The sequence below is a fragment of the Anomaloglossus baeobatrachus genome, chromosome 3 (assembly GCF_048569485.1).
Source record: "Anomaloglossus baeobatrachus isolate aAnoBae1 chromosome 3, aAnoBae1.hap1, whole genome shotgun sequence".
NCBI lineage: Eukaryota > Metazoa > Chordata > Amphibia > Anura > Aromobatidae > Anomaloglossus > Anomaloglossus baeobatrachus.
This window is the reverse complement of record NC_134355.1, coordinates 90172820-90197255: the sequence shown is the minus strand read 5'-3', so window position 1 is coordinate 90197255 and position 24436 is coordinate 90172820. Positions and strand designations below refer to the sequence as shown.

Genomic DNA, 24436 nt, shown 5'->3' with positions numbered 1-24436 from the left:
GTGTGACGGGAAATAATTGTTTTGCGACACGGTCAACAAATTAAATGTGCTGCACATACGATGGGGGCGGGTACGATCGCATACGATAAGGTGTAAAGGTGTAAAGCAGGCTTTAGATAAACACTAGTTCTCACTGCCAGATCAGTTTGTATACCAACTGCAGAGCCTCTCCCCCAACGGGCTCAATGAGGAACTCTTATTCACTGGCTTCTACAAGAAATAAGGGATGGATATTGCGGCTTAAGCAATGTATCCCCCTTCTTGTGGGAGGTTATTTCTCCTTGGATTATGGAGATCAGTGGAATTTATCTGGTGTCATCAATCTTCCACAAGAGGTCTGCACCCATCATACTTTGTTATCACTTGGCGGACCTCTTTCTGTGCCTTGGATGCTTGTGCTCTATTTTTGCAGGATTTATTACATGCTCCTTTATGTTTCAGGTTTTGATTATTGAAGAAATGTTTCATCTACCTTGAATACAACTAACTTTGCCTACTCCGGGAAGATGTTCGTTTGATGTCTGTGTTCCGGTCCCGTGACGTAATCTGCCCCCTATGACCCTGCTCACCTCTCTTCTAACTTTTAGTTCTGGGATCTGACAGATTCTTTGGACTCCCTGTTTAATGTAGACACTCTTTGCTCGACCAAGAAATTCATACAAGTCGCCGTCTTTCTCATGGAGGACTCTGTCTAAGGCCTGTGACACACATCCGTGCCGCCGGTGCGTGTTTGTCATTTTTTACACGTACCAGCGGCACAGAGACACGTTAACCAATGCTACCCTATTTTAGCAGGCACAAACACGTAAAACCACACGGAACGTGTGTCCATGTGCATTTGTACGTGTGTGCGTTTTTCAAAGCGCTGACATGTCAGTGTTTTCTCCCGCAGCACGGGTGTCACACGGCCCGCACCCGTACCACACAGATGTAGGGTGGATGCGGTCCCGTGTGACACGCGCCGGCGAAAACACACGTGTCAGTGAAAAAAAAAAAAACATTTACCGTATATACTGGCGTATAAGACGACTTTTTACCCCCTTAAAATAATGGCTACAGTGGGGGGTCGTCTTATACGCCGGATATACGGGGGGGGTGTGTATGTACACTGCAGCGTCCAGGGGAGGTGGTGGAAGCAGCTCTGGAGCACAGGGGAACGCTGCGGGCTGCATCCTTTGATCTCCTGCACCCGCTCATATAATATGCACAGCCGCTGTCCATCTCCAATGGTGCTGAAATCGCACGCAGTGAGGGGCTGGGGCAGCCGTGCATATTCTATGAGCCTGCGTCCCACTGTGATCGCACATGCCCCCCCTGTGTTAGATTTGGCCCCCAGGCTGCTGCTCCTTCTAAAATAAAAAAGCTTTACTTACCCCTGCAGCGTTTCTCCCTGTGTCCCTGCTTCCACTGTAATCAGGCAGAGAGCTCAGCCTGCTGTGCCGATCACATGACCGCACTGACAACCAGGAAGTGGAAGAACAGAAACACGAAGCCAGACAGGGGATAAGGAAAGAGGGTTTTATTTTACTTTGGGCAGCAGCCTAGGGGCCATATCTGACACAGGGGGACTTGTGCGATCTATATAGGGGCCATGGGCAGCACTATGGGGGCCATATCTGACACAGGGGGACTTGTGCGATCTATATAGGGGCCATGGGCAGCACTATGGGGGCCATATCTGACACAGGGGGACTTGTGCGATCTATATAGGGGCCATGGGCAGCACTATGGGGGAGATATCTAACACAGGGGGACTTGTGCGATCTATAGGGGCCATGGGCAGCACTATGGGGGAGATATCTAACACAGGGGGACTTGTGCCCATTATGGGCCCCAGTGAGCAGCTTCTAACCCCCCAGATGTATGCCCTGCCAATCCCCCCCCCCGCCGATGCCGCGGGTGCTGTACCCGCCGAGCCGCGGGTGCAGGCCCCACAGAGCAGCAGAGTTGTGTGTATTTGTCTGTATGTAGCAGAGTTGTATGTGTTTGTCTGTATGTAGCAGAGTTGTATGTGTTTGTCTGTATGTAGCAGAGTTGTACGTGTTTGTCTGTATGTAGCAGAGTTGTACGTGTTTGTCTGTATGTAGCAGAGTTGTATGTGTTTGTCTGTATGTAGCAGAGTTGTATGTGTTTGTCTGTATGTAGCAGAGTTGTACGTGTTTGTCTGTATGTAGCAGAGTTGTATGTGTTTGTCTGCATGTAGCAGAGTTGTATGTGTTTGTCTGTATGTAGCAGAGTTGTATGTGTTTGTCTGTATGTAGCAGAGTTGTATGTGTTTGTCTGTATGTAGCAGAGTTGTGTGTGTTTGTCTGCATGTAGCAGAGTTGTGTGTGTTTGTCTGTTTGTAGCAGAGTTGTATGTGTTTGTCTGTATGTAGCAGAGTTGTGTGTGTTTGTCTGTTTGTAGCAGAGTTGTGTGTGTTTGTCTGCATGTAGCAGAGTTGTGTGTGTTTGTCTGTTTGTAGCAGAGTTGTGTGTGTTTGTCTGTTTGTAGCAGAGTTGTGTGTGTCTGTTTGTAGCAGAGTGTAGTACCATTGTTTCAGTCCAGTTGTGGCTTTATACAGCAGGGAGGAGCATTCCTTGCTGTACTAAGTGAACATTGGAGCGATTGATCTGTCAATGGCCCTTTAAAAACATATTGTACGGCTCTCGCGGAATTAAAATTAACATGTTGCAATCAAAGCAGACTTTTTTTCATTTGGGAGCGGGGTAGTCTTATACAGTGAGTATATCCCAAATTCTATATTTTTAGGGCAGAAGTTGGGGGTCGTCTTATACGCCCAGTCGTCTTATACGCCGGCATATACGGTACTCACCTTCTCCAGCCCTCCTGTCTCTGCCGCTGCTGCCTCTTGCTGCCGACCGCCGCTCATTATTCTCATTGAATATTCACTTCACTGCCTGGCAGCAGCAGCAGCGGGGAGACGGGAGGGCTGGAGACCGAGGATCAGCACCACGGACAGCACCGCGGACATCAGGAAGGACCAGGTGAGTATGTTAATTACCGGTTCTACGTGTGCTATCGCGGATAGCACACGTAGAACACACGTGTCCCGCACGTACCAGAGACACGTACTTACCTGCACGCAACACGCAGGGGAAATACGTGTCTCTTGGCACGTGCGTGAATTTCACGTGAGTGTGGCAGAGGCCTAAAATTGTCTTACTTTTCATGAGGAATGGATACTATGAAACACTCTATATGTGATATATGCAGTGTACACATCCTCTTCGCTGCTTATAAAATTTATTTCTTTTTGCCACATGACCTGATGTACGGTCCTTGTAGATACATTTATGCTGGGACACTATGCCTTGTAGATTTATTTTGCACATATAGAGACCTGTACGTATTTTGTAGATAGATCTATACTGGGATACGGCTTATATCATATTCCGTGCACTATCAGAGATTCTCTGTATCCATGCAGCTTATTGTCTATCCACTGGTCTACATATACTGCATTCTGTGCATTATCAGTCTTGATTGTATCTATATAGTGATCTATCATACTATATTATCCATGTTCATCTGAGTATTCTATCGCACAAATTTATCATGCCAGATGTTTAAATCTTAGGAACGGGCCTTGTGCGATATTTATTAGAGTGTCTTTGTCATATCTGTACTGTTTATCATACATTATTGGTTCCTGGCGGACATGTTTTCTATGCCTATGGCTTTTTAAGTGTTTTTATCCTGTGTCACTGTGCGTCTAAACTTTAAGTGTGGAGACATGTGTCTTGTGTTTTTTCTGGCTACAAGTTAATTCAATAAAATTAATTTCTTAATTATTTCATGGTGTGGTGATCCCGTGTTGGTATACCCTTTTCTCCTTGTTCTATTATGACCTGATGTACGTTTAACTATAACTATTGTAACCCTTGAAACCAGCTCAAGACCATGTTCACATTGAGTTTTTTCCAGGCGCTTGAGCAGAAACCCTCCTTTAGGCTTCTGCCACACTCACGTGAAATTCACGCACGTGCCGAGAGACACGTATTTCCCCTGCGTGTTGCGTGCAGGTAAGTACGTGTCTCTGGTACGTGCGTGACACGTGTGTTCTACGTGTGCTATCCGCGATAGCACACGTAGAACCGGTAATTATCATACTCACCTGGTCCTTCCTGATGTCCGCGCTGCTGTCCGTGGTGCTGATCCTCGGTCTCCAGCCCTCCCGTCTCCCCGCTGCTGCTGCTGCCAGGCAGTGAAGTGAATATTCAATGAGAATAATGAGCGGCGGTCGGCAGCAAGAGGCAGCAGCGGCAGAGACAGGAGGGCTGGAGAAGGTGAGTAAATGTTTTTTTTTTTTTTCACTGACATGTGTGTTTTCTCCGGCGCGTGTCACACGGGACCGCATCCACACTACACCCGTGTGGTACGGGTGCGGGCCGTGTGACACCCGTGCTGCCGGTGAAAAAACGGACATGTCAGCGCTTTGAAAAACGCACACACGTACAAACGCACACGGACACACGTTCCGTGTGGTTTTACGTGTGTGTGCCTGCTACAATAGGGTAGCATTGGTTAACGTGTCTCCGTGCCGCCGGTACGTGTAAAAAATGACAAACACGTACCGGCGGCACGGATGTGTGGCGCTAGCCTCAAACCCACTGGAAAAAATTTTGATTGTTGTTTCTGCGCATGCGTACCTTATAGGTTTAGAATGTTTTCCCAATAACTTCTAAGAAACTCCCTAGCTTATGATGTGTAAATCCTCCGAAAGTGGATGCTTTTTGACCTTCACGCATGCGTACCACACGTTTATTACGTTATTTTTAGCTACGTCTTGAAATTTCTTGTGCGTCTCTCTGTGTGCATCCCAGAGATAGCATTGGCATGTGCGCGTGCGTCTTTTCATATTTGATAATATTTAAATAGTTATTTATGTGATCTGGAGTGTCACTACATCTGCGCATGCGTATTTGCTAGGCTATACAGGTAGATGGTGTACTTATATTGTTTAGTTGTTGGTGATACTGCGCAGATGCCGCTACCCTATGGGCGGATCATATGCGGGTTCAATTGTATAGCGCAGTGTTATTATTCTGACGCATGCGCTGTGATTGGGATACCCGTGTAACACTTAATATTCAAATCTATGCGCAGCGTTATCATTTCAGCGCATGCGCTATGACTAGGATGTCTGCGTCATCAGCTCACGTGATCGGGTCATGTGGCAAAACATGGCGGCGCACACTAGCGTCTTTTGGTTGCACGGCGACCTCTCTCCCTCCACCCCGTCCATGCTGGAAGCAATCCTTCCTAATTAGATGACTGTATTTAAGATACACCAGACACAGTATACCTCATTTTCCCCTGAGGAAGCTACAACTGTTTGTAGCGATACGCGTGGGGTCACCACCCTACCCATCTCCCATACCCTCTTGGCCTTTTTCACCCCGTGCTATATATATGCGGGCATTTGCTTTGCTTCGCATGTGGCTCCATTCATCCATTTAAGGCAGGTTATCACTTGATTGCATTAGCTTTTTTGTGCTGATTTTTATGCACTTTGCTTGTTGTCATTTAAGAATTGTCTTGCGTTTGCATTGTATCAATTGTCTGGTATATACCTTTTTGTCTATTATGACCATTTATAATGCTTTCAGCCCTGACCTTTTGTATACATTTGTTGGAGTCAGTCATCTTTGGGGTTCTCTGGCCTGCTGAGGGTGTGGGGTGTTGTTTGGTGCCACATACCATTGGTACTAAATGTATGTTTAAGCTGTTGCTTTTTTAATTGCTTTTAGCCACATCTGTGTTTTGGTATGTCTTTTCTATATAATAAATGATATTTCTGCTATTTTTGGTGATCCCACTATATGCGCATTTTCTTTTTCTTTTTCTCATAGATCAGTTTGTAGAGCGCTATACATTTGTATACTGGGATCTCACATTTTTCTCTGTGTAATTTTGGAACAACCTACTTAAGGCTATGTGCGCACGTTGCGTACTACCGTGACAAATATTCTGCAGCGATTTGGCAGCACATGTGCGCTTCAAATCGCTGCAGAAACACTGCATAATGGATGCAGTGTGTCTGCAGAATAGATGTCGATTTCATGCGCTCTGGATGCTGCCTCTCCCATAGACAGAGTGGGAGCAGCATCCAAAGCGCTCAAAATAAGTGGCATGTTGCTTTTTGAGCGCAGCGATTTGGATCAAAATTTCAGCATGCAAATCGCTGCGCTCTCAAACGCAACGTGCGGATGGATTATGCACAATCTTCATAGATTGTGCTGGGGTCGCAGGACGCATGCAGTGCAATACACAGCGTAAACGCATGAAATTATGCAACGTGCGCACATAGCCTCAATGTTTCCGTTTTCTAGGTTGAAAGAAGACATAAGTCCTTTGATTTCAACCTAGCATGTTGATCCAGAGGAAGACAAGAACCTCATGGCACAGATACTAAGCTCCTTATTAGGGAAAAAAATCCTTCCTAAAGCAACATATGGCAATCTGACTAGTTCCCTGGATGGTATGTACAGGAGAAAGAAACCAGAATATGACGCGCTGACACCAAACGTAGTTGTTGATTAATTTCCCTTTTATTCAATCAGGTCTACGCGTTTCGGAGCACACAGCCTCCTTCCTCAGGCCAATTTTACAGAAAAATCAACAGTGATCTCTGTTGATTTTTCTGCAAAATTGGCCTGAGGAAGGAGGCAGTGTCCTCTGAAACGTGTAGACCTGATTGAATAAAAGAGAAATTAATCAACAACTATACGTTTGGTGTCAGCGCGTCATATTCTGGTTTCTTTCTCCTATACCTGCAATACGTTTATCCGGGGCTGCAGCAGACGCCATTTCATGCTTATATAGGAGTTGTGACTGGCACAACTCCTATAGCTGAGTACATCTACCTGTTAGATTATCATATCTTACCAGATAAGACCCTATCTGCGCTTTTTATCCGCAGTACACTTCTTAAGGTACCGTCACACTAAAGGTCCAGTCACACTAAGCAACTTACCAGCGATCCCAACAACGATAGGGATCGCTGGTAAGTTGCTAGGAGGTTGCTGGTGAGATGTCACACTGCGACGCTCCAGCGATCCCACCAGCAACCTGACTTGGCAGGGATCGCTGGAGCGTCGCTACACAAGTTGCTGGTGAGCTCACCAGCAACCAGTGACAGCCCCCAGCGCCGCGTGGAAGATGCTGCGCTTGGTAACTAAGGTAAATATCGGGTAACCAACCCGATATTTACCTTGGTTACCACCGCACGGAGCTACACGTGCAGAGAGCAGGGAGCAGCGCACACTGAGCGCTGGCTCCCTGCTCTCCTAGTTACAGCACACATCGGGTTAATTACCCGATGTGTGCTGCAGCTAAATGTGCACAGAGCAGGGAGCAGCGCACAATGCTTAGCGCTGGCTCCTTGCTCTCCTAGTTACAGCACACATCGGGTTAATTAACCCGATGTGTGCTGCAGCTAAATGTGCACACAGCAGGAGCCGGCACTGACAGTGAGAGCGGCGGAGGCTTGTAACAAAGGTAAATATCGGGTAACCAAGGACAGGGCTTCTTGGTTACCCGATGTTTACATTGGTTACCAGCCTCCGCAGAAGCTGGCTCCTGCTGCCTGCACATTTAGTTGTTGCTGTCTCGCTGTCACACACAGCGATCTGTGCTGCACAGCGGGACAGCAACAACTAAAAAATGGCCCAGGACATTCAGCAACAACCAACGACCTCACAGCAGGGGCCAGGTTGTTGCTGGATGTCACACACAGCAACATCGCTAGCAACTTCACAAAAGTTGTTCGTTAGCAGCGATGTTGCTAGCGATGTTGCTTAGTGTGACGGGGCCTTAAGTGACGCTCCAGCGATCCAACCAGCGATCTGACCTGGCAAGGATCGCTGGAGCGTCGCTACATGGTTGCTGGTGAGCTGTCAAACAGGCAGATCTCCACAGCGATCAGAGATCAGCCACCAGCAACCTGTGTAACGACGCTGTGCTTCGTAACCATGGTACACATCGGGTTACTAAGCAAAGCGCTATGCTTATAGTTACCTGATGTATACCTTGGCTACGTGTGCAGGGAGCCGGCTTCTAAAAGCTGCAGACGCTGGTAACCAAGTAAATATCGGGTAAACAAGCAGAGCGCTTTGCTTGGTTACTCGATATTTACCTTGGTTACCAGCGTCCGCAGAAGCCGGCTCCCTGCACATTCAGATCGTTGCTCTCTCGCTGTCACACACAGCGATGTGTTCTTCACAGCGGGAGAGCAACAACCAAAAAATGGTCCAGGGCATTCAGCAACGACCGGCGACCTCACAGCAGGGGCCAGGTTGTTGCTGGATTTCACACACAGTGACATCGCTAGCAAGATCGCTGTTACGTCACAAAAGTTGTGCCTCAACAGCGATGTTGCTAGTGATGTCGCTTAGTGAGACGTGGCCTTAAGTTCCCTGGATCATCGCCCAATAACAGAATCTGCTACCATGACCTGTAATATTATATATTTCAAGAAAGACACCCAGGCCCTTTGCAAACTTTGTAGTGAATCAACCATTATAACATCATGAAACATAGACATTCATAGTCTCTCTGCACCTATAGTAAAGAATCTGTGATTATGATTAAACCTCATTTCCTCTACATGTAGTGGATGCCTACTTGTCCCCATAGCAGGCCTAGGTGTAAAACGATCATTGGAAATATCTCCATACTGCCCTTTCATATATTTGCACATTCTAATAAGATTGCCCCTAAACCTTCATTTTTTCTATCCCAAGTTTGATGACCTGTCTTGATATTACAGTCCACCCATTCCTTTACTGTCCTTGGTTGTTCTTCTCTATTAGTCTGTTAAAGAGTTAAGCCCATTTTGGACATAGATGTCGATACCAGATTTGGAACCTGCATCGATCTTGAGAATGCAGCACAATGAGGACCTAGTGGTGGCCGCGCATGGTCTCTATTCACTTGTATCAGAGTCCTGAAAATTTCTGACCAGGCGTCCTGAACACTATAGGAAATTCCCAAACAAATGAATGGAGATCAGAGCATGTAAGGCCACCACTTCTCCATTCCTACTGCCTCACAACAGGGTCCGTTCTTGAGGTAGATGCAGATCTCAGCACTGGGACTTCACTGCTTCTATGCTTCTATCAGACACTTCTGGCATATTCCGCAGATATATCATAAATCCATGACAATACATGTGGGCTCCTCAACAACGGTCACACTAAAGTTGTTCAGACTCCATAGATAACTGTCCACAGCTATTTCTCCCAGGTTCATGGTTCAGATTCTGAAGAGAGTTGAAGAAGCTGCTGCCAAACACCTCTGGTGGCTGATCTCCCATGAGATCAAAGGATTGGACAAGTTCAAATTTAATCTGACTGGTCCTTTTCGGCAACAGCTGCAGTTGTACCGAGAGCCCGATTCATGTGGAGAAAAAACGGGATAGAGAAAACTGTCCCATTGATTAACACTGGTGCCAGTGCAATCCGAGTTTTTATCGGATCGCACTCGCACCAGGAAATCGCAGATGGAAAAGCGCCCTAACCTGCAAGGCCACCTAGAAATCATGCTAAGCACGTTGCGACATCGGTAACAATGTGTTACCGACGCTGCAGGAATAGTCCCCGCCCCCGTTGCAGGTGCGATATCTTGTGATTGCTGCCGTAGCAAACATTATCTCTACGGCAGCTTCACATGCACTCACCTGCCCTGCGACGTCGCTCTGGCCGGCGAACCACCTCCTTACAAAGGGGGCGGGTCGTGCGGCGTCACAGCGACGTCACATGGCAGGCAGCCAATAGAAGCAGAGGGGCAAAGATGAGTGGGACGTAAACATCCCGCCCACCTCCTTCCTTCCGCATAGCCGGCCGGGATGCAGGTAGGAGATGTTCCTCACTCCAGCGGCTTCACACACAGCGATGTGTGCTGCCTGCTGGAACGAGGAACAACATTGTACCGTCACAGCAGCGGCATTATGGAAATGTCGGACCCTACACCGATCATACGATAACGACGCTTTTGCACTCGTTAATCGTATGTAAAAGGCTTTACTCACTACGATGTCGACAGCGACGCCGGATGTGCGTCACTTTCGATTTGACCCCACCGACATCGCACCTGCGATATCGTAGTGTGCAAAGCCCCCCTAAGTTGACTTCAGGGATCAGAGCTTTAGATATAGATCCCAAGAACACCAAGCTTAGTGGTGACCTAAATAGTTTATTTTTTCACCATCTCTAAAACAGCTAAACTTTCTAATAAAAGTAAAAAGGCATCAGTATAAAGGGCTAATAAGTATGTACGGACACCCGCTGTGCTGTGAATAACAATAAGTAGTGATCATAGTCTTCGCAGATTACTTAACATATATATCACTACATGAGGAATTGAGCAACATCTTTTAAACAAAAACACATATAATTATCACAAAAATGTGAAACAATTGGCAGCAACTATTTCTATAGCATATTCTTGTCTTTTATAAACCAGTAATTAACACTAACCATGATATCAGAATTATCTATGTACTGAGGATTAGCAAACATATATTCTAACCGGAAATACTATAAGTCAATAGTTGATAGAAGAGATTGGATTACCTTTGGAATGCATGCTGCAGTTTCAGACAAACGGGGGTAAGTGTATGAAGCAAACGAGTGCCCTTGCTGGTTGGTTTTTAGTGCACCATAGGGTATGACTGGTTCTTGAAGGCCTGATCCTGATCTTGACCTTTGTCGTATGGCTGGTTGAGGACTTGTTTGAGTTACATATGATGACTTCGGCCTTTTGTCGTAATCGTCCTTGGGAAGCCCCTCTCCCCATTCACTATATTCTAGTCTTTCTTTCGAGCCCTCGCTTAACATGACGGTCCCTGTAATAGAAGGTGGAAAGTAGTCCCTGTAGTCCTGAAGAGATGCACCAGTGACCCTGTGGTAGTCCCATGACGTTCCACACTGATCAACAGATTTACTTTTTGCTTCCAGGTGTGGGTGGTATTCTGAGGGATAACTCAACATATCAGCCTTCACATTTTTTACTTCAGGAAAGTACGCTTCATAAGACCTCATTTTAACCGGATGCCCATTATGTCTGGTTGGCTTGTGTGCCCTATAGTAGCCTTCTGCCTCCTCTGCACTCAGGCTCCTTTCCTTGTATCGTTCACAAACGCTGCTTCTGGGGATTTCAGTTTCACTGTAGTGGGAGAAGGTAAAGAAGCCATTTTCTTCAGGGTAACTCTTCGAATGGTTGGAATATCCCTGGCGTGGAGTAGGTGGACTTTCTTTTCTTAGTGAATTTGAGCGTGTTACGGATATATTGTCAAAATCTTCTAGCAAGCCATTGATGGAAGCATCTAGTGGAGGTTTACTGCCTCTGACAATAGTCTACAGAAGAAAAAAGAAAGTAGAAAAAAAAATATGGTTATTTGTGATATATTATACATTTAAAAGAAAAAGTCCAAAACGTGGCAAATCACAGCCTGAGGTGAAATGCAGAATTCAAAGAATTATTTTGTACATTATGGTTATAAGGGTTGTGTGGTACTTTATACTGATGGCCTACAGTTAAGACAGGCCATCAATAGAGATCAGCCAACCCGTGGAAGTTCAGTTCGGCGGGTGCAGCCAGACTTTTGAAAAAGTTTTGAAGTTCGGTTTGGGACTCGGACTTGACCTGAACCTCAATGGAAGTCACTAATTGGGCAGTTCGGGTCTCCGCCCCATGCAGCCAGCCATAAACTGACCACTTCCAGGAACAGGGTTTTTCCATTTTGGTGCACACTACATCCAATCACACTGTTGTTACCCCAGTGTCCGCCGTTGAAACACTGCAAGCGGCTCGCACTGGGCTGACAACTGAACGTACCTGAGCACAGCGTGGTTTTCATATGTACAGCACCCGAACTCAGTTTTTTGGGGGGGGGTTTGTAAAGTCTGTGTTTGGTACGAACACAGAACCTTAGGTTCACTCATCTCAAGTCATCAATATCAGATAAATAGAGGTGCAACACCAGGCACCAACACTGATCAGCTATTCTCGATGCCAGCGGTGTCTGGGTGTGTTTAGTTGAGCAGAAGTTGCTGCACCCGGGTACGCCACATCCGTGCCTATTCATTTGAATAGGGGTGGATCTGAAGTACCTTGCTCAGGGCAATAATTTATAAATTGATGAATCTGTGTAGTTTCACTTAACAAAGCACACACAAGCACCGCTGGCATTGAGAATAGCTGGTTGGTGTGGGTGCCGGATGATGCACCTGATATTGATGACTTATTGCAGTGATGATAGGCAGGCCATCAGTATAAAGTACCACACAACCATTTCAAATATTTTATTAATTTCTTACGAGTTCTCATTCGGATAGATTACTGACCCCTCATTACTGGACACTATTTACGAGATGTAGACGAGCCTGTTAGGGGTTATCCGCAATTAACACTTTCTTTTATCATTGGCTATAAGTGACCATGTTACAAAAAATACAATAAATCAATTTATTTCCCTTTTCATTTAATTTCATGTAATTGATAATAGTAAAAGATATGTCATATTATAGTAGTAATACAATGCCAGATATGGAGGATATATCCAAAACATCTACTTTATGTCTACCACTAAGGATGCCTAAAAGCCGGCCAAGTATAGTACACCTGTATAGTGTCCATAGCATACATATACCTCTGTAACATTCCATCTGAGAGTCACCTTGACATCTCATTCTAGCCGTGAAAGTCATTTAAATGGTGCATGCAATTCATGAATGTGGCGCAAAGTTAGCTTTACCATCATTAACTAAATTTGTGACTTTCTGAGCAAAAAGTCATATCTTTTTCAAAATATTTTTGCATCGCACAGTGGTATGCGTGACCTGTCAACTGTGATGAGTGGTGACGACAGGAACGTCATCGCTCTTCATTCTGAGGAGCGGTGACTTTCCTGACGTCACAGCTCATCACAGTTGCCTGGTCACGCAGAGTGCAGCAGAGCGAAGTGTCAGCTAGGAGCGGCTGCTGCTCAAAGGTTATGGAGCCTTGTTCTGGAGACTCCATAGCCTTTGATCACCATAATTGAGGAACGTCGTGGGAACTCATGGACTATATTGAATATATGGGAACTTTGCTTTCTAATAAATTGGTGAACAAGGAAGGGTAAGGGGTACTTTGCACACTATGACATCGCAGGTGCGATGTCGGTGGTGTCAAATCGAAAGTGACGCACATACAGCATCGCTGTCGACATCGGAGTATGTGAATCATTTTTACTACGATTAACGAGCGCAAAAGCGTTGAAATAGTATGATCGGTGTAGCGTCGGTCATTTCCATAATTTCAGAAGGACCGATGTTACGATGTTGTTCCTCGTTCCTGCGGCAGCACACATCGCTGTGTATGAAGCCGCAGGAGCGAGGAACATTTCCTTACCTGCGTCCCGGCCGCAATGAGGAAGGAAGGAGGTGGGCGGGATGTTTACGTCCCGCTCATCTCCGCCCCTCCGCTTCTATTGGCCGCCTGTCGTGTGACGTCGCTGTGACGCCGCACCACCCGCCCCCTTAGGAAGGAGGCGGGTCGCCGGCCAGAGCGATGTCGCAGGGCAGGTAAGTGCATGTGAAGCTGCCATAGCGATAATGTTCGCAACGGCAGCTATCACAAGATATCGCAGCTGCGACGGGGGCGGGGACTATCACGCTGGGCATCGCTACCATCGGCTTGCGATGTCGCAGTGTGCAAAGTACCCCTAAGTGTCTTGTCTTGATTTCTCTCTTTTTATGCCTTTCAGGTCTCCTTCCCTGGACTATGTTGGATTCCTTACACTATGATGGACCTGCATTTCCCTTTATTTATTTTTTTAAATAACAATGTGAACCAGGGAAAGTTTTAGAGAGAGAAAGTATTTTTGTGTGTGTTTTTGTATTTTTTCTTTTGACTTACTGGGTTAGTAATGGGGAAGTCTGATAGACACCTCTTTGTTACTCACACCAGGGCTTGATGCCAGCTGACACTACACTGCTGACATCACTCCCAACTACCCTTACCCCGATTGCCAAATAAGCTGAGGTAAAGTGCAAGAATTGGCGTAACTTATATGATGTGCCACTCCTGGGGCGGCTGCAGGCTGCTATTTTTAGGCTGGAAATAACCATGGACCTTCCCAGCCTGATAATACTAGCTCCCAGCTGTCTACTTTACTTTGGCTGGTTATCAAAAATAGGAGGGATCCCATGTCATTTTTTAAAATGATTTATTAATTAGATTACACCAGGCTAAAAACCCTCCAATGGCACATGAAAGGCACTAAAGGGTGCAAGTGTATAATATGTGTGGGGGACATTACAGTATATAGCTGCAGAATATCTATCTATAGTCATGCTCGAAAGTATTAGCGCCCTTGAAATTGTCCCAGAAAATGAAGCATTTCTCCCAGTATTTATTGTAATTACATATGTTTTGTTCTAGATATGTTTATTTCCTTTGTGTGTATTGAAACAACACAAAAAAAAGAGAAAAAAATGCAAATTAGACATAATTTCACACAAAACCCCAAAAATTGGCTGGACAAAATTTTTGGCACCTTTCCAAAATTGTGGGTAATTAACTTTGTTTCTAGCATGTGATGCTCGTACAAACTCACCAGTGACAAGAAACAGATGTGGGCAATATGAAAATCACACCTCAAACCACATAAACGAGGGAACGGTTGACTCAATCCGTGCATGGTGTGTCTGTCTATGCCACACTAAGCATGGAGAACATAACATGACATGTCTGAGGCCTTGAGACCCAAAATTGTAGAAAAATATCAACAGTCTGAAGGTTACAAGTCCATCTCCTGAGATGTTGATGTTCCTTTGTCCACAGTGTGCAACACAATCAAGACATTTACAATCCATGGCCCTGTAGCCAATCTCCCTGGACATAAATAAGTAGATCCAATCAAGTTTAAAATAAATCCAACCTGTCCTGCAGGTTCTGGAATCAGAATACATGAATGTCAGTGCAAACTATCCGTCAATATCTGGATGAAATTAAACGTTATGGCAGGAGACCCAGGCGGCCCCCACTGCTGACACAGAGATGTCCTGGGACCATTACTTTTTTCTATCTATACATTTGGCCTGGGACAACTCATAAAGTCCCATGGCTTCCAGTACCACCTATATGCCGATGACACTCAGATCTACCTCTCTGGTCCAGATGTCACTTCTCTGCTGTCCAGAATCCCAGAGTGCCTATCTGCTATATCTTCCTTCTTCTCCTCTCGCTTCCTAAAGCTCAATGTGGCCAAAACTGAGCTGATCATCTTTCCTCCATCTCCCCTACACTCTCTACCTGATCTATCTATTACAATAAATAACATCACGCTCTCCCCAGCACCCAAAGTTCGGTGCCTCGGAGTGACCTTTGACTCTGCCTTGTCCTTCATACCACACATTCAATCCCTCACCACCTCCTGTCGTCTTCAACTCAAAAATATTTCCAGAATCCGTCCCTTCATCAATTCTCAATCTACAAAAATGCTAGTGCATGCTCTCATAATCTCCCGCCTTGACTACTGCAACATCCTCCTCTGTGGTCTCCCTGCTAACACGCTCGCCCCTCTCCAGTCCATCCTTAATGCTGCTGCCCGACTGATCCACCTCTCGCCTCACTACCACCCCGCTTCTCCTCTCTGCATGTCCCTTCACTGGCTCCCAATCTTCCATCGTATCCAATTCAAACTACTAATACTGACTTACAAAGCCATCCACAAATTGTCTCCTCCATATATCTCTGAACTAATCTCTCGCTACACTCCAAAACGTAATCTCCGGTCCTCCCAAGATCTCCTTCTATCCTCCTCTCTCATTCGCTCCTCATGCAACCGTCTCCAAGACTTCTCCCGAACATCCCCAGTCTTCTGGAACTCACTGCCTCAACACGTCAGATTATCTACTACACTTGCAAACTTCAAACGGAACCTAAAGACTCATCTGTTCAGAAATGCCTATATACTTGAATGACCTCACTGCCCCACCACCGTGCGGAGCTGCCGCCCCACCACCGTGCGGAGCTGCCGCCCCACCACCGTGCGGAGCTGCCGCCCCACCACCGTGCGGAGCTGCCGCCCCACCACCGTGCGGAGCTGCCGCCCCACCACCGTGCGGAGCTGCCGCCCCACCTACACCCCACCTACTGTCTCCTCCCCATAATCCTATAGAATGTAAGCCCGCAAGGGCAGGGCCCTCTTCCCTCTGTACTAGTCTGTCTACTGTAACTTGTACATGTATTTTGTATGTAACCCCCTTCTCATGTACAGCACCATGGAATCAATGGTGCTCTATAAATAAATAATAATAATAATAATAAAATATAATAGCTAGACTGCAGTTTTCCAAAATGTACATGAGTAAACCAATATCCTTCTGGGAAAGCTTCTTGTGGACGGATGAGACCAAAGTAGAGCTTTTTGGTAATGCACATCATTTTACTATTTACTGAAAATGGAATATTGCCTTCAAAGAAAAGAACACAGGACCTACAGTCTTATTTGACTGTTGAAGGCTCAAAGATGGTTTGGGGATGTTTTCCGGCCTCTGGCACACTTTGTGTGCAATACATCATGAAATCTGAAGATTACCAAAGGATTTTGGGTGGAAATGTAGTGCCCAGTGTCAGAAAGCTGCGTTTGCGTCCCAGGTCATGGGTCTTCCAGCAGGAAAATGACCCAAACATACTTCAAGAAGCCTCCAGAAATGGAAGGAAACAAAGAGCTGGAGAGTTCTGAAGTGGCAGCAATGAGCCCGGATCTAATGCCTGCTTTACACGAGTCGACCGATCGTGCGATTTCACGAATTATCGTACCCGCCCCCGTCGTTTGTGCGTCACGGGGAAATCGCTGCCCGTGTCGCACAAAGTCGTGAAACCCCCGTCAAACGTACTAACCTGCTGAGCGACCTCGCTGTGGGCGACGAACGTCCACTTCCTGAAGGGGGAGAGACGTTCGGCGTCACAGCGACGTCAAACAGCCGCCAGCCAATAGAAGCGGAGGGGCGGAGATGAGCGGGACATAAACATCCCGCCCACCTCTTTCCTTCCGCATAGCCGGCGGGTCCCGTGGGACGTAGGTAAGCTGTGTTCATCGTTCCCGGGGTGTCACACGGAGCGATGTGTGCTGCCCCGGGTACGATGAACAACAGGCGCTATTTTGATTAAACAATTTTTTGAAACTGAGTGACGAGTACACGACTCACGATTTGTGAGCGATACTGCGTCGCTCGGAGGTGTCACACGAGACGACGTCGTGAACGATGCCGGATATGCGTCACGAAAACCGTGACCCCGACAATGCATCGCACGATAGATCGTGTCGTGTAAAGCAGGCATAAATCCCATGGAACATCTGTGGAGAGATCTTAAAATTGGTATTTGGAGATGGAACCCTTCAAATAGGAGAGACCTGGAGAAGTTTACAAAAGAAGAGAGGCCGAAAATACCAGTAGAGATGATGGTTATAGGAAGCGATAGAATGCAAGTTATTTGTTTCAAAGGGTGTGCAACCAAATATTAAACTGAAGATGCCAACAATTTTGTTTGGCCCATTTTTGGAGTTGTGTTGGAAATTATGTCCAAATTGCTTTTTTCTCTGTTTCTTTTGGGCTGTTCCAATGCACACAAAGGAAATAAACATGTGTATAATATTATGTGTAATTGCAATAATTTTCAGGGAGAAATACTTCATTTTCTTAAACAAATTCAGAACCATCCATCCATTGTACAGAGAGTATTCTTATATTAAAAAGCATTACATTCGCATGTCATATGGATGCTAAGCAAGGGAAAAAATAAAAATAAAAAAAAAATTGCACACTCACATAGCACTTGCATCACATACGCAATAACATAAACATGACACTAGTCCCACTTTTCGGGATGAGTATTGGAATGATTACTGTATTTTTCGGACTATAAGACACACCTGACCATAAGACGCACCCAGATTTTAGAAGTGCAAAATAGGAAAAAAAAAATTTGACTCAAAAAGCAGACCCCCCCTTCCCAGGATTGTCATATTTATCAGCCCCGGACATCTGTGTGGCTCCCAGATCTCCCTGTGATCTCTGGCGTGCGCTCCATGGAGGTGTGCTGCACGCCATCCTCCCCTGCGTCTGGCAGACACATATACATCAGAACACACACTCATACATCAGATCGCACACTCATATACACATGCATATACACACACAATCAGATTCTACATCCTTCCTCCCTGTGATTTCTGTGCTGCACGCCGTCCTCCCCTGCGTCTGGCCAACACTCACACATCAGACCGCACACTCACACATCAGACCGCACACTCACACATCAGACCACACACTCACACATCAGAATACAATCACGAAATCGCACATACCGGTACAATCGAGCGCGCACACTCACCACATCCAGTGATACCATGTGTTTCTGGCCATGTGATGCAGGTCCTGGAAGCTCAACGCAGTGCACAGCGTCGCAGGTCCTTACGCCGCAGAGAAGCAAGCGATATCGCTGGATGTGGTGAGTGTGTGGATGCGATCTGTAGTGTGATTGTCTGTGTGCGTTCTCATATATGTGTGCGTGCGTTCTCATGCGTGTGTGTTTGTTTGTGTGTGTGTGTGCGTGTACAACCCGAACAGGTAAACAGCCTTCGACTCATTCGTCCACCACCACCAGGTGCCACATCATATATTTAGACTATAAGACGCACACCCCACTTTCCTCCAAACTTTGGAGGAAAAAAAGTGTGTCTTATTGTCCGAAAAATACGGTATTTATAAGCGTGTGGGAGCGAGGCACTAGAGTCATATTCACATGTAGCTTTCTAGTTCACTTTTTGTTGCTAAGCCTTTTTGCTATTAGTAAAAACGCTAAAAGAATTGACATGCTGAGTTTAAAAAAAAAATGCCCAAAAGGGTAAAAAAAGGGAAATGCACTGTAAATTAAATTTTAGAAATCCAATTATTTTTTCCGATATGTAAAATGTTGCAATATTTCCACAAGAAGAAGGATCAGTAGAAAACCCCCACACCAGAGACGCTTTGTGTGAACAAGCCCCTGTAATAGTGCAGTTTAGATTTGCTTTGACTTCCAGAGCATTGTGCACAGAAACTAAATCTGGTTTGTGTTTGCTCCATTTTTTTATTTTCCTGACTGGTTCCTAGCAGCCATGACAGTAGCCATATTTCACGGTGTGCCTGTGCCGGTCTGTCCTCCAGTGATAAGCTATAATGGATCTAGCTGTGGAAACAGCTGTCCGCTCCTACTCCGGCACAGAAGATGAAAAACGGCTGCACTTCCCACACACTGAATTAACTCTGACAGTAATGAAGTAGGTAATTAACAGTTTGCCCTTAGAAGCCCTTACATGTAATGTTTTCTCAGATCACAACTACATACACTTTATAGGTTAAAGATAAACAGCTGTTATCTTTTGTCATTTTATCCATTACATTTCGTATCATGCAAACATCTTTTATTATAATAGTCATTAAAAAAATGAAAAGTCCAGACATGTGGATGCAGGAGATACAGCAGACAGAAGGGAGCGAAAGCAGATCCAAGGATCAATGCTCAACACAAAGAACTCCCCAAGGAAAGATATGACCCTTCCTATAATAATCTTTTAGGCCTCCTTCACACATCCGTGTCTCTGATATGTGTGAAGTCTGTTTTCAGATGTACCGGAGACCCGAACACATGAAGACCCATTAAATTAAATGGGTTTGCACACACATCCGTGTTTTTACATGGACCATGTGTCTGTGTGCTCCACACAGCGACACGTCTGTCTTTCTCCGGCAGCACTGATGTCATACGGACAGCACACTGATGTGATCCGTGTGACATCATTGTGGCACGTACCAGAAAAAACACAGGGCACATAAAAAAAAGAATTTTAATACTTACCTGTCCCCAGCGCTGCTGTCTCTGCCTTGGCTGTTACTTCCGGGTCCACTCATTATGCTCATGAATATTCACTGCACTCACCACGGACCTGAAAGTAACAGTAGGGCTGGAGATAGCAGCACCGGAGACAGGTAAGTATACCAGCTGATGCTATCCGTGTGCTATCCAGATGTCACACGGATATCACAGGGACAACACACGTGGCACACACACACACAGTGTCGGACTGGCTACCGGAGGAACCTCCAATAATACCAGTCCTGGCTGCGGTTACTTGGATTGAACTCCGGAGCTCTGACCTGAGCTCCGGAGTGCAGCCTGGACTGAACTCGGGGTTTGCAGGACTGAACTGCAAGCGCCAACTGATTCCCTGGCGATTGCAGTTCAGTTCATGGCAGCTGTGGACAGGCCGGGCTGAACTCCGAAGCTGTCACCTGAACTCCGGAGTGCAGACCGGCCTGTCCGCAGCTGTGACATGAACTGAACCGCAGTCAGCGTGGAATCAGTCGGCGCTTGTGGTTCAGTCCAGAAAACCCTGGAGTTCAGTCCAGGCTGCACTCCATAGCTCAGGTGAGAGTTCCGGAGTTCAATGCAGGTGACTGCATCCAAACATGGTATTACTGGAGGTTTCTCCGGTATCCAATCCGATTCTGCACCAAGCACATACATATGTACCTTCACCACGGCCCGTGCAGAATATTCGTGTTTTGCATGGACGTGTGAAGGAGGCTTAACAGAGTTATCTCATGGGGACAATGCCACTTCTAGCTGCACAGGATGGACTGAAGGAGGAGTGGGGCAAAATGAGACTTAAGGCCCCATTAAACGCAATCACGTATCTAACGATATATCGCTGGGGTCACGGATTCAGTGACGCACATCCGGCATCGTTAGCGACGTCATTGCGTGTGACAGCAAGGATCGACCGTTAACGATGGAAAATACTCACCTTATCGTCCATCGTTGACACGTCGTTCCTTTATAAAAAAAACGTTGATAGTTGAGCACGCAGGTTGTTCGTCATTCCCGAGGCAGCACACATCGCTACATGTGACACCCTGGGAACAACAAAGAACAGCTTACATGCGTCCGCCGGCAATGAGGGAGGAAGGAAGGAGGTGGGCGGGATGTTACGTCCCGCTCATCTCCGCTTCTATTGGGCGGCCGCTTAGTGACGCCGCTATGATGCTGAACGAACCGCCCCCTTAGAAAGGAGGCGATTCGCTGGACACAGCGACGTCGCTAGGCAGGTAAGTCCCGTGTGACGGCTCGTAACGATATTGTGCGCCACAGGCAGCGATTTGCCCGTGACGCACAACCGACGGGGGCGGGTGCTTTCACCAGCGATATCGCTAGTGATATCGCTGCGTGTAAAGCCCCCTTAAGGCTGTGTTCACATGGCCAGTAATCGTCCTATAGAACAGATCCTGCAGAGATCCACTTGCAAAAAAGTTCTGCAAACACAACTTTTTTGTCTGTTTTTAAAAAATGGATTTCAGCTGGATCTGTTTTTTTATAACATTGAAGTCTATGGGAAATTAATCCATTAAAAAAACATACATTTTATAAAAGATCTTTTTTTTTGCTTACTGGATCAGTTTCAAATGGAAGAAAACAGATGGCTATCTAACGGATCTGGTTTCCATAGACCTTAGGGGTAAAAAATGGATCCAGCTGAAATCAGTTTTTTTAAAAATAGACAAAAAAGTTGTGTCTGCAGAGCTTTTTTGAGAACGGATTACTGCTGGATCTGTTCTAACGGATGATTACTGGACATGTGAACATAGCTTAAGGCCTCCATCACATGTCAATGTCTGCAGACCACGTTTGTGCTGCTCACATGGCCGTGTTTTCACACGGATCGTGTGTACATGTCAGCCACAAGGAGACATCCAGACATCCATTTTTTCCTTGCAGCACGGATGACAAGAGCCAATACAAGTCTATGGGTCCATGAAAAACATGTACAGCACACGTATGGCATCAGTGTACCCTCTGTGTGCTGTACAAGTTTAACATTGAAAGTATAGGAGAAGCTTTGTAATATCCATATTTCTTTAGGCATACCAGAAAAACACGAATAACATGCGGATGACACACTGATTGAAAACACTGATGACACTGGTACCATTTTTCAGGTACGTTTTTTATAAGCATGTGTGAAGGGAGCCATATGCATCATTCATGCATCACAATTTAAAGGGGTTGTCCAGGATTTTAACATTGAGGACCTATCCTTAAGGGGGCTTTACACACTGCGACATCGGTAATGATATATCGTCAGGGTCACGTCGTTAGTGACGCACGTCCAGTGCCGGTAGCGACATCGCAGCGTGTGACACAAATGAGCGACAATCAACAAGCATAAAAACGTGAAAAATTGTTGCTCGTTGACACGTCGTTCATTTCCTTAATATCGTTGCTGCTGCCGTTACGATGTTGCTCCTCGTTCCTGCGGCAGCACACATCGCTATGTGTGACACCGCAGAAGCGACAAAAATCTCCTTACCTGCCTCCACCGGCAATGCGGAAGGAAGGAGGTGGGCGGGATGTTACGTCCCGCTCATCTCCGCCCCTCCGCTCCTATTGGCCGGCCGCTTAGTGACGTCGCGGTGACGCCGAACGCACCTCCCCCTTGAGGGAGGGATTGTTTGGCCGTCACAGCGACGTCGCTGCACAGGTATGTGCGTGTGACGCCGCCGTAGCGATAATGTTCGCTACGGGAGCGATCACCACATATCGTTACAACGACGGGGGCAGGTGCAATCGCATGCGACATCGCTAGCAATCCATAGCGATGTTGCAGCGTGTAAAGCACCCTTTAGGATATGTCATCAATGTCTGACCGGTGGGGGAGCGGCACCCGGCACACCACCACCAACCAGCTCTTTTCCACTGCTGGCTAGAACTACTCAGTTGCTAAGCCATACAGCACAGCTCCATTAACAGAATAGCACCACATCCACGTCTTATTGATTCTAATAGGGGCAGATATGCAGTACTCAGCAGAGGCCACTATACAGTTGATGGAGAATGGGGAAGCCAGGCCAATTACGACCAGTTATTCCATGAATTAGCCACTGTCTGTCTAAGTTAGAGTCACTTTGTTTCTTGAAACAGCTGTTCTTAGTGGCTTTGTGAAAATCGGCTTTTACTATTCCTGGTTCCTATACCAACCGCATCATCCTCCTTCCTCTTCAGCGGGATCTCAGGACAATATGATGCGCTACTTGGATATCAACCTGTGTGGTCTATCAATCCGACTCTGAAGGAGGGGCGTCACCTGAGTATTCGGTTAGCTGAAGTTCTGCACCTACACAGTATTAAGGACATCACTAAGCCCCACTGCTATAATTCTGCTATTGTAGTCATTGTGTGGCGCCCGAGTAAATCAGGGTGCCAAATCCTTATCCAGGGTGCAGGGCCTATGCCCCCATGGCTCAAGGTTGCTAAGAAACCGGTATCACTATCAACAGCACCACAAATCCCAATCAACACCTCACGTCATGACCTGTCAGACACACCAGTGGGTTGGTCTAGCTGGAAAAGGGCCACCCACCTAGGGGTCAGGCAGACTGGTGGGAGGGAAGTGAGTCAGTTGACGGTTGAGTAGAGGACAAAAGAGAGGAGTAAGAGCCCTCAAGGAGAGAGGGGCTGGGGAGAGTGAGCTCCCGGGGAGCTAGACCATGGTCGGGTCGCAGACGGTGGTCCGGAACCAAAGGAGTCGGGGACCGGTGGCAGTGACATTGGAAAGGGTGCGACGGACATAGTCTAGGAGAATTGTTGGCACCAGCTAACCCAAAAGAAACTGACCAATACAGAGCACGACGGGGTACAGGACCCTAGGTCAGGAGCAGATTCAACGTCCTGGCAATTAACCTGCAGAGGAGACCTTCAGAGACCTTTCCACAGAGCTCAGAGATTGGGGGCATCAGCACAACGCGGGGGACAGGGTTTTCCAGCTAAATGCAACCCACTGAAGTCCCAAGTGCTAGCTCCCAAGAGCACAGCTACACTTTACAAGGGTAGCGGGGCCCTAACCACTTCAAGCCGAGGGGCCACAGACAGACACTAAAATTGTGCACGGAGGTGGGCTCTGGGACCATCAAGTGACACCGGTGGGAGCGGACACCTGGACGGGGCTCCCCTGTAGCAACTGTGACATACAGAGAACTTGGTTTATCTGCAGTGTATGTGTCTACTTTATAATCCTCATCCTGCACCACGACTACCCACAGTGAGTACCCTGTTTCCCCTACACCCTGCGCTCCCAAGTAATCACCAACACTCCTGAGCCCGAAGCCATCCCTACCTGTGGAAGGACTAACATCAGGCTGCTTCACTCCCTACAGCAGCGGCGGTACTCCTATTACCGCAACCCACAGGTGGCGTCACAAACGTATCCCCTGTATACCCCCCTTTCAGGGATCCAAGTGTCCGCCTCTCGAACCACCACAATCCCAGATCCGAGCAACCCGACTAACACCTGGGTGGTACACCTTGAATCTTACCTGGCGTCACGAACTGGATGAGGACTGGG

General features: G+C 46.7%; 1 protein-coding gene across 2 annotated transcripts in view; it reads right to left on the bottom strand.

The window, feature by feature from the left end:
• PAK5 (p21 (RAC1) activated kinase 5) overlaps nt 1–24436 on the bottom strand; it is a 250461-nt gene that overhangs the window by 70333 nt on the left and 155692 nt on the right. For both annotated transcript variants that reach the window (XM_075339298.1, XM_075339299.1), the window contains one exon: nt 10578–11360. In XM_075339298.1, the coding sequence (XP_075195413.1) occupies nt 10578–11360 (783 nt within the window). The remainder of the gene's footprint in view (nt 1–10577; nt 11361–24436) is intronic.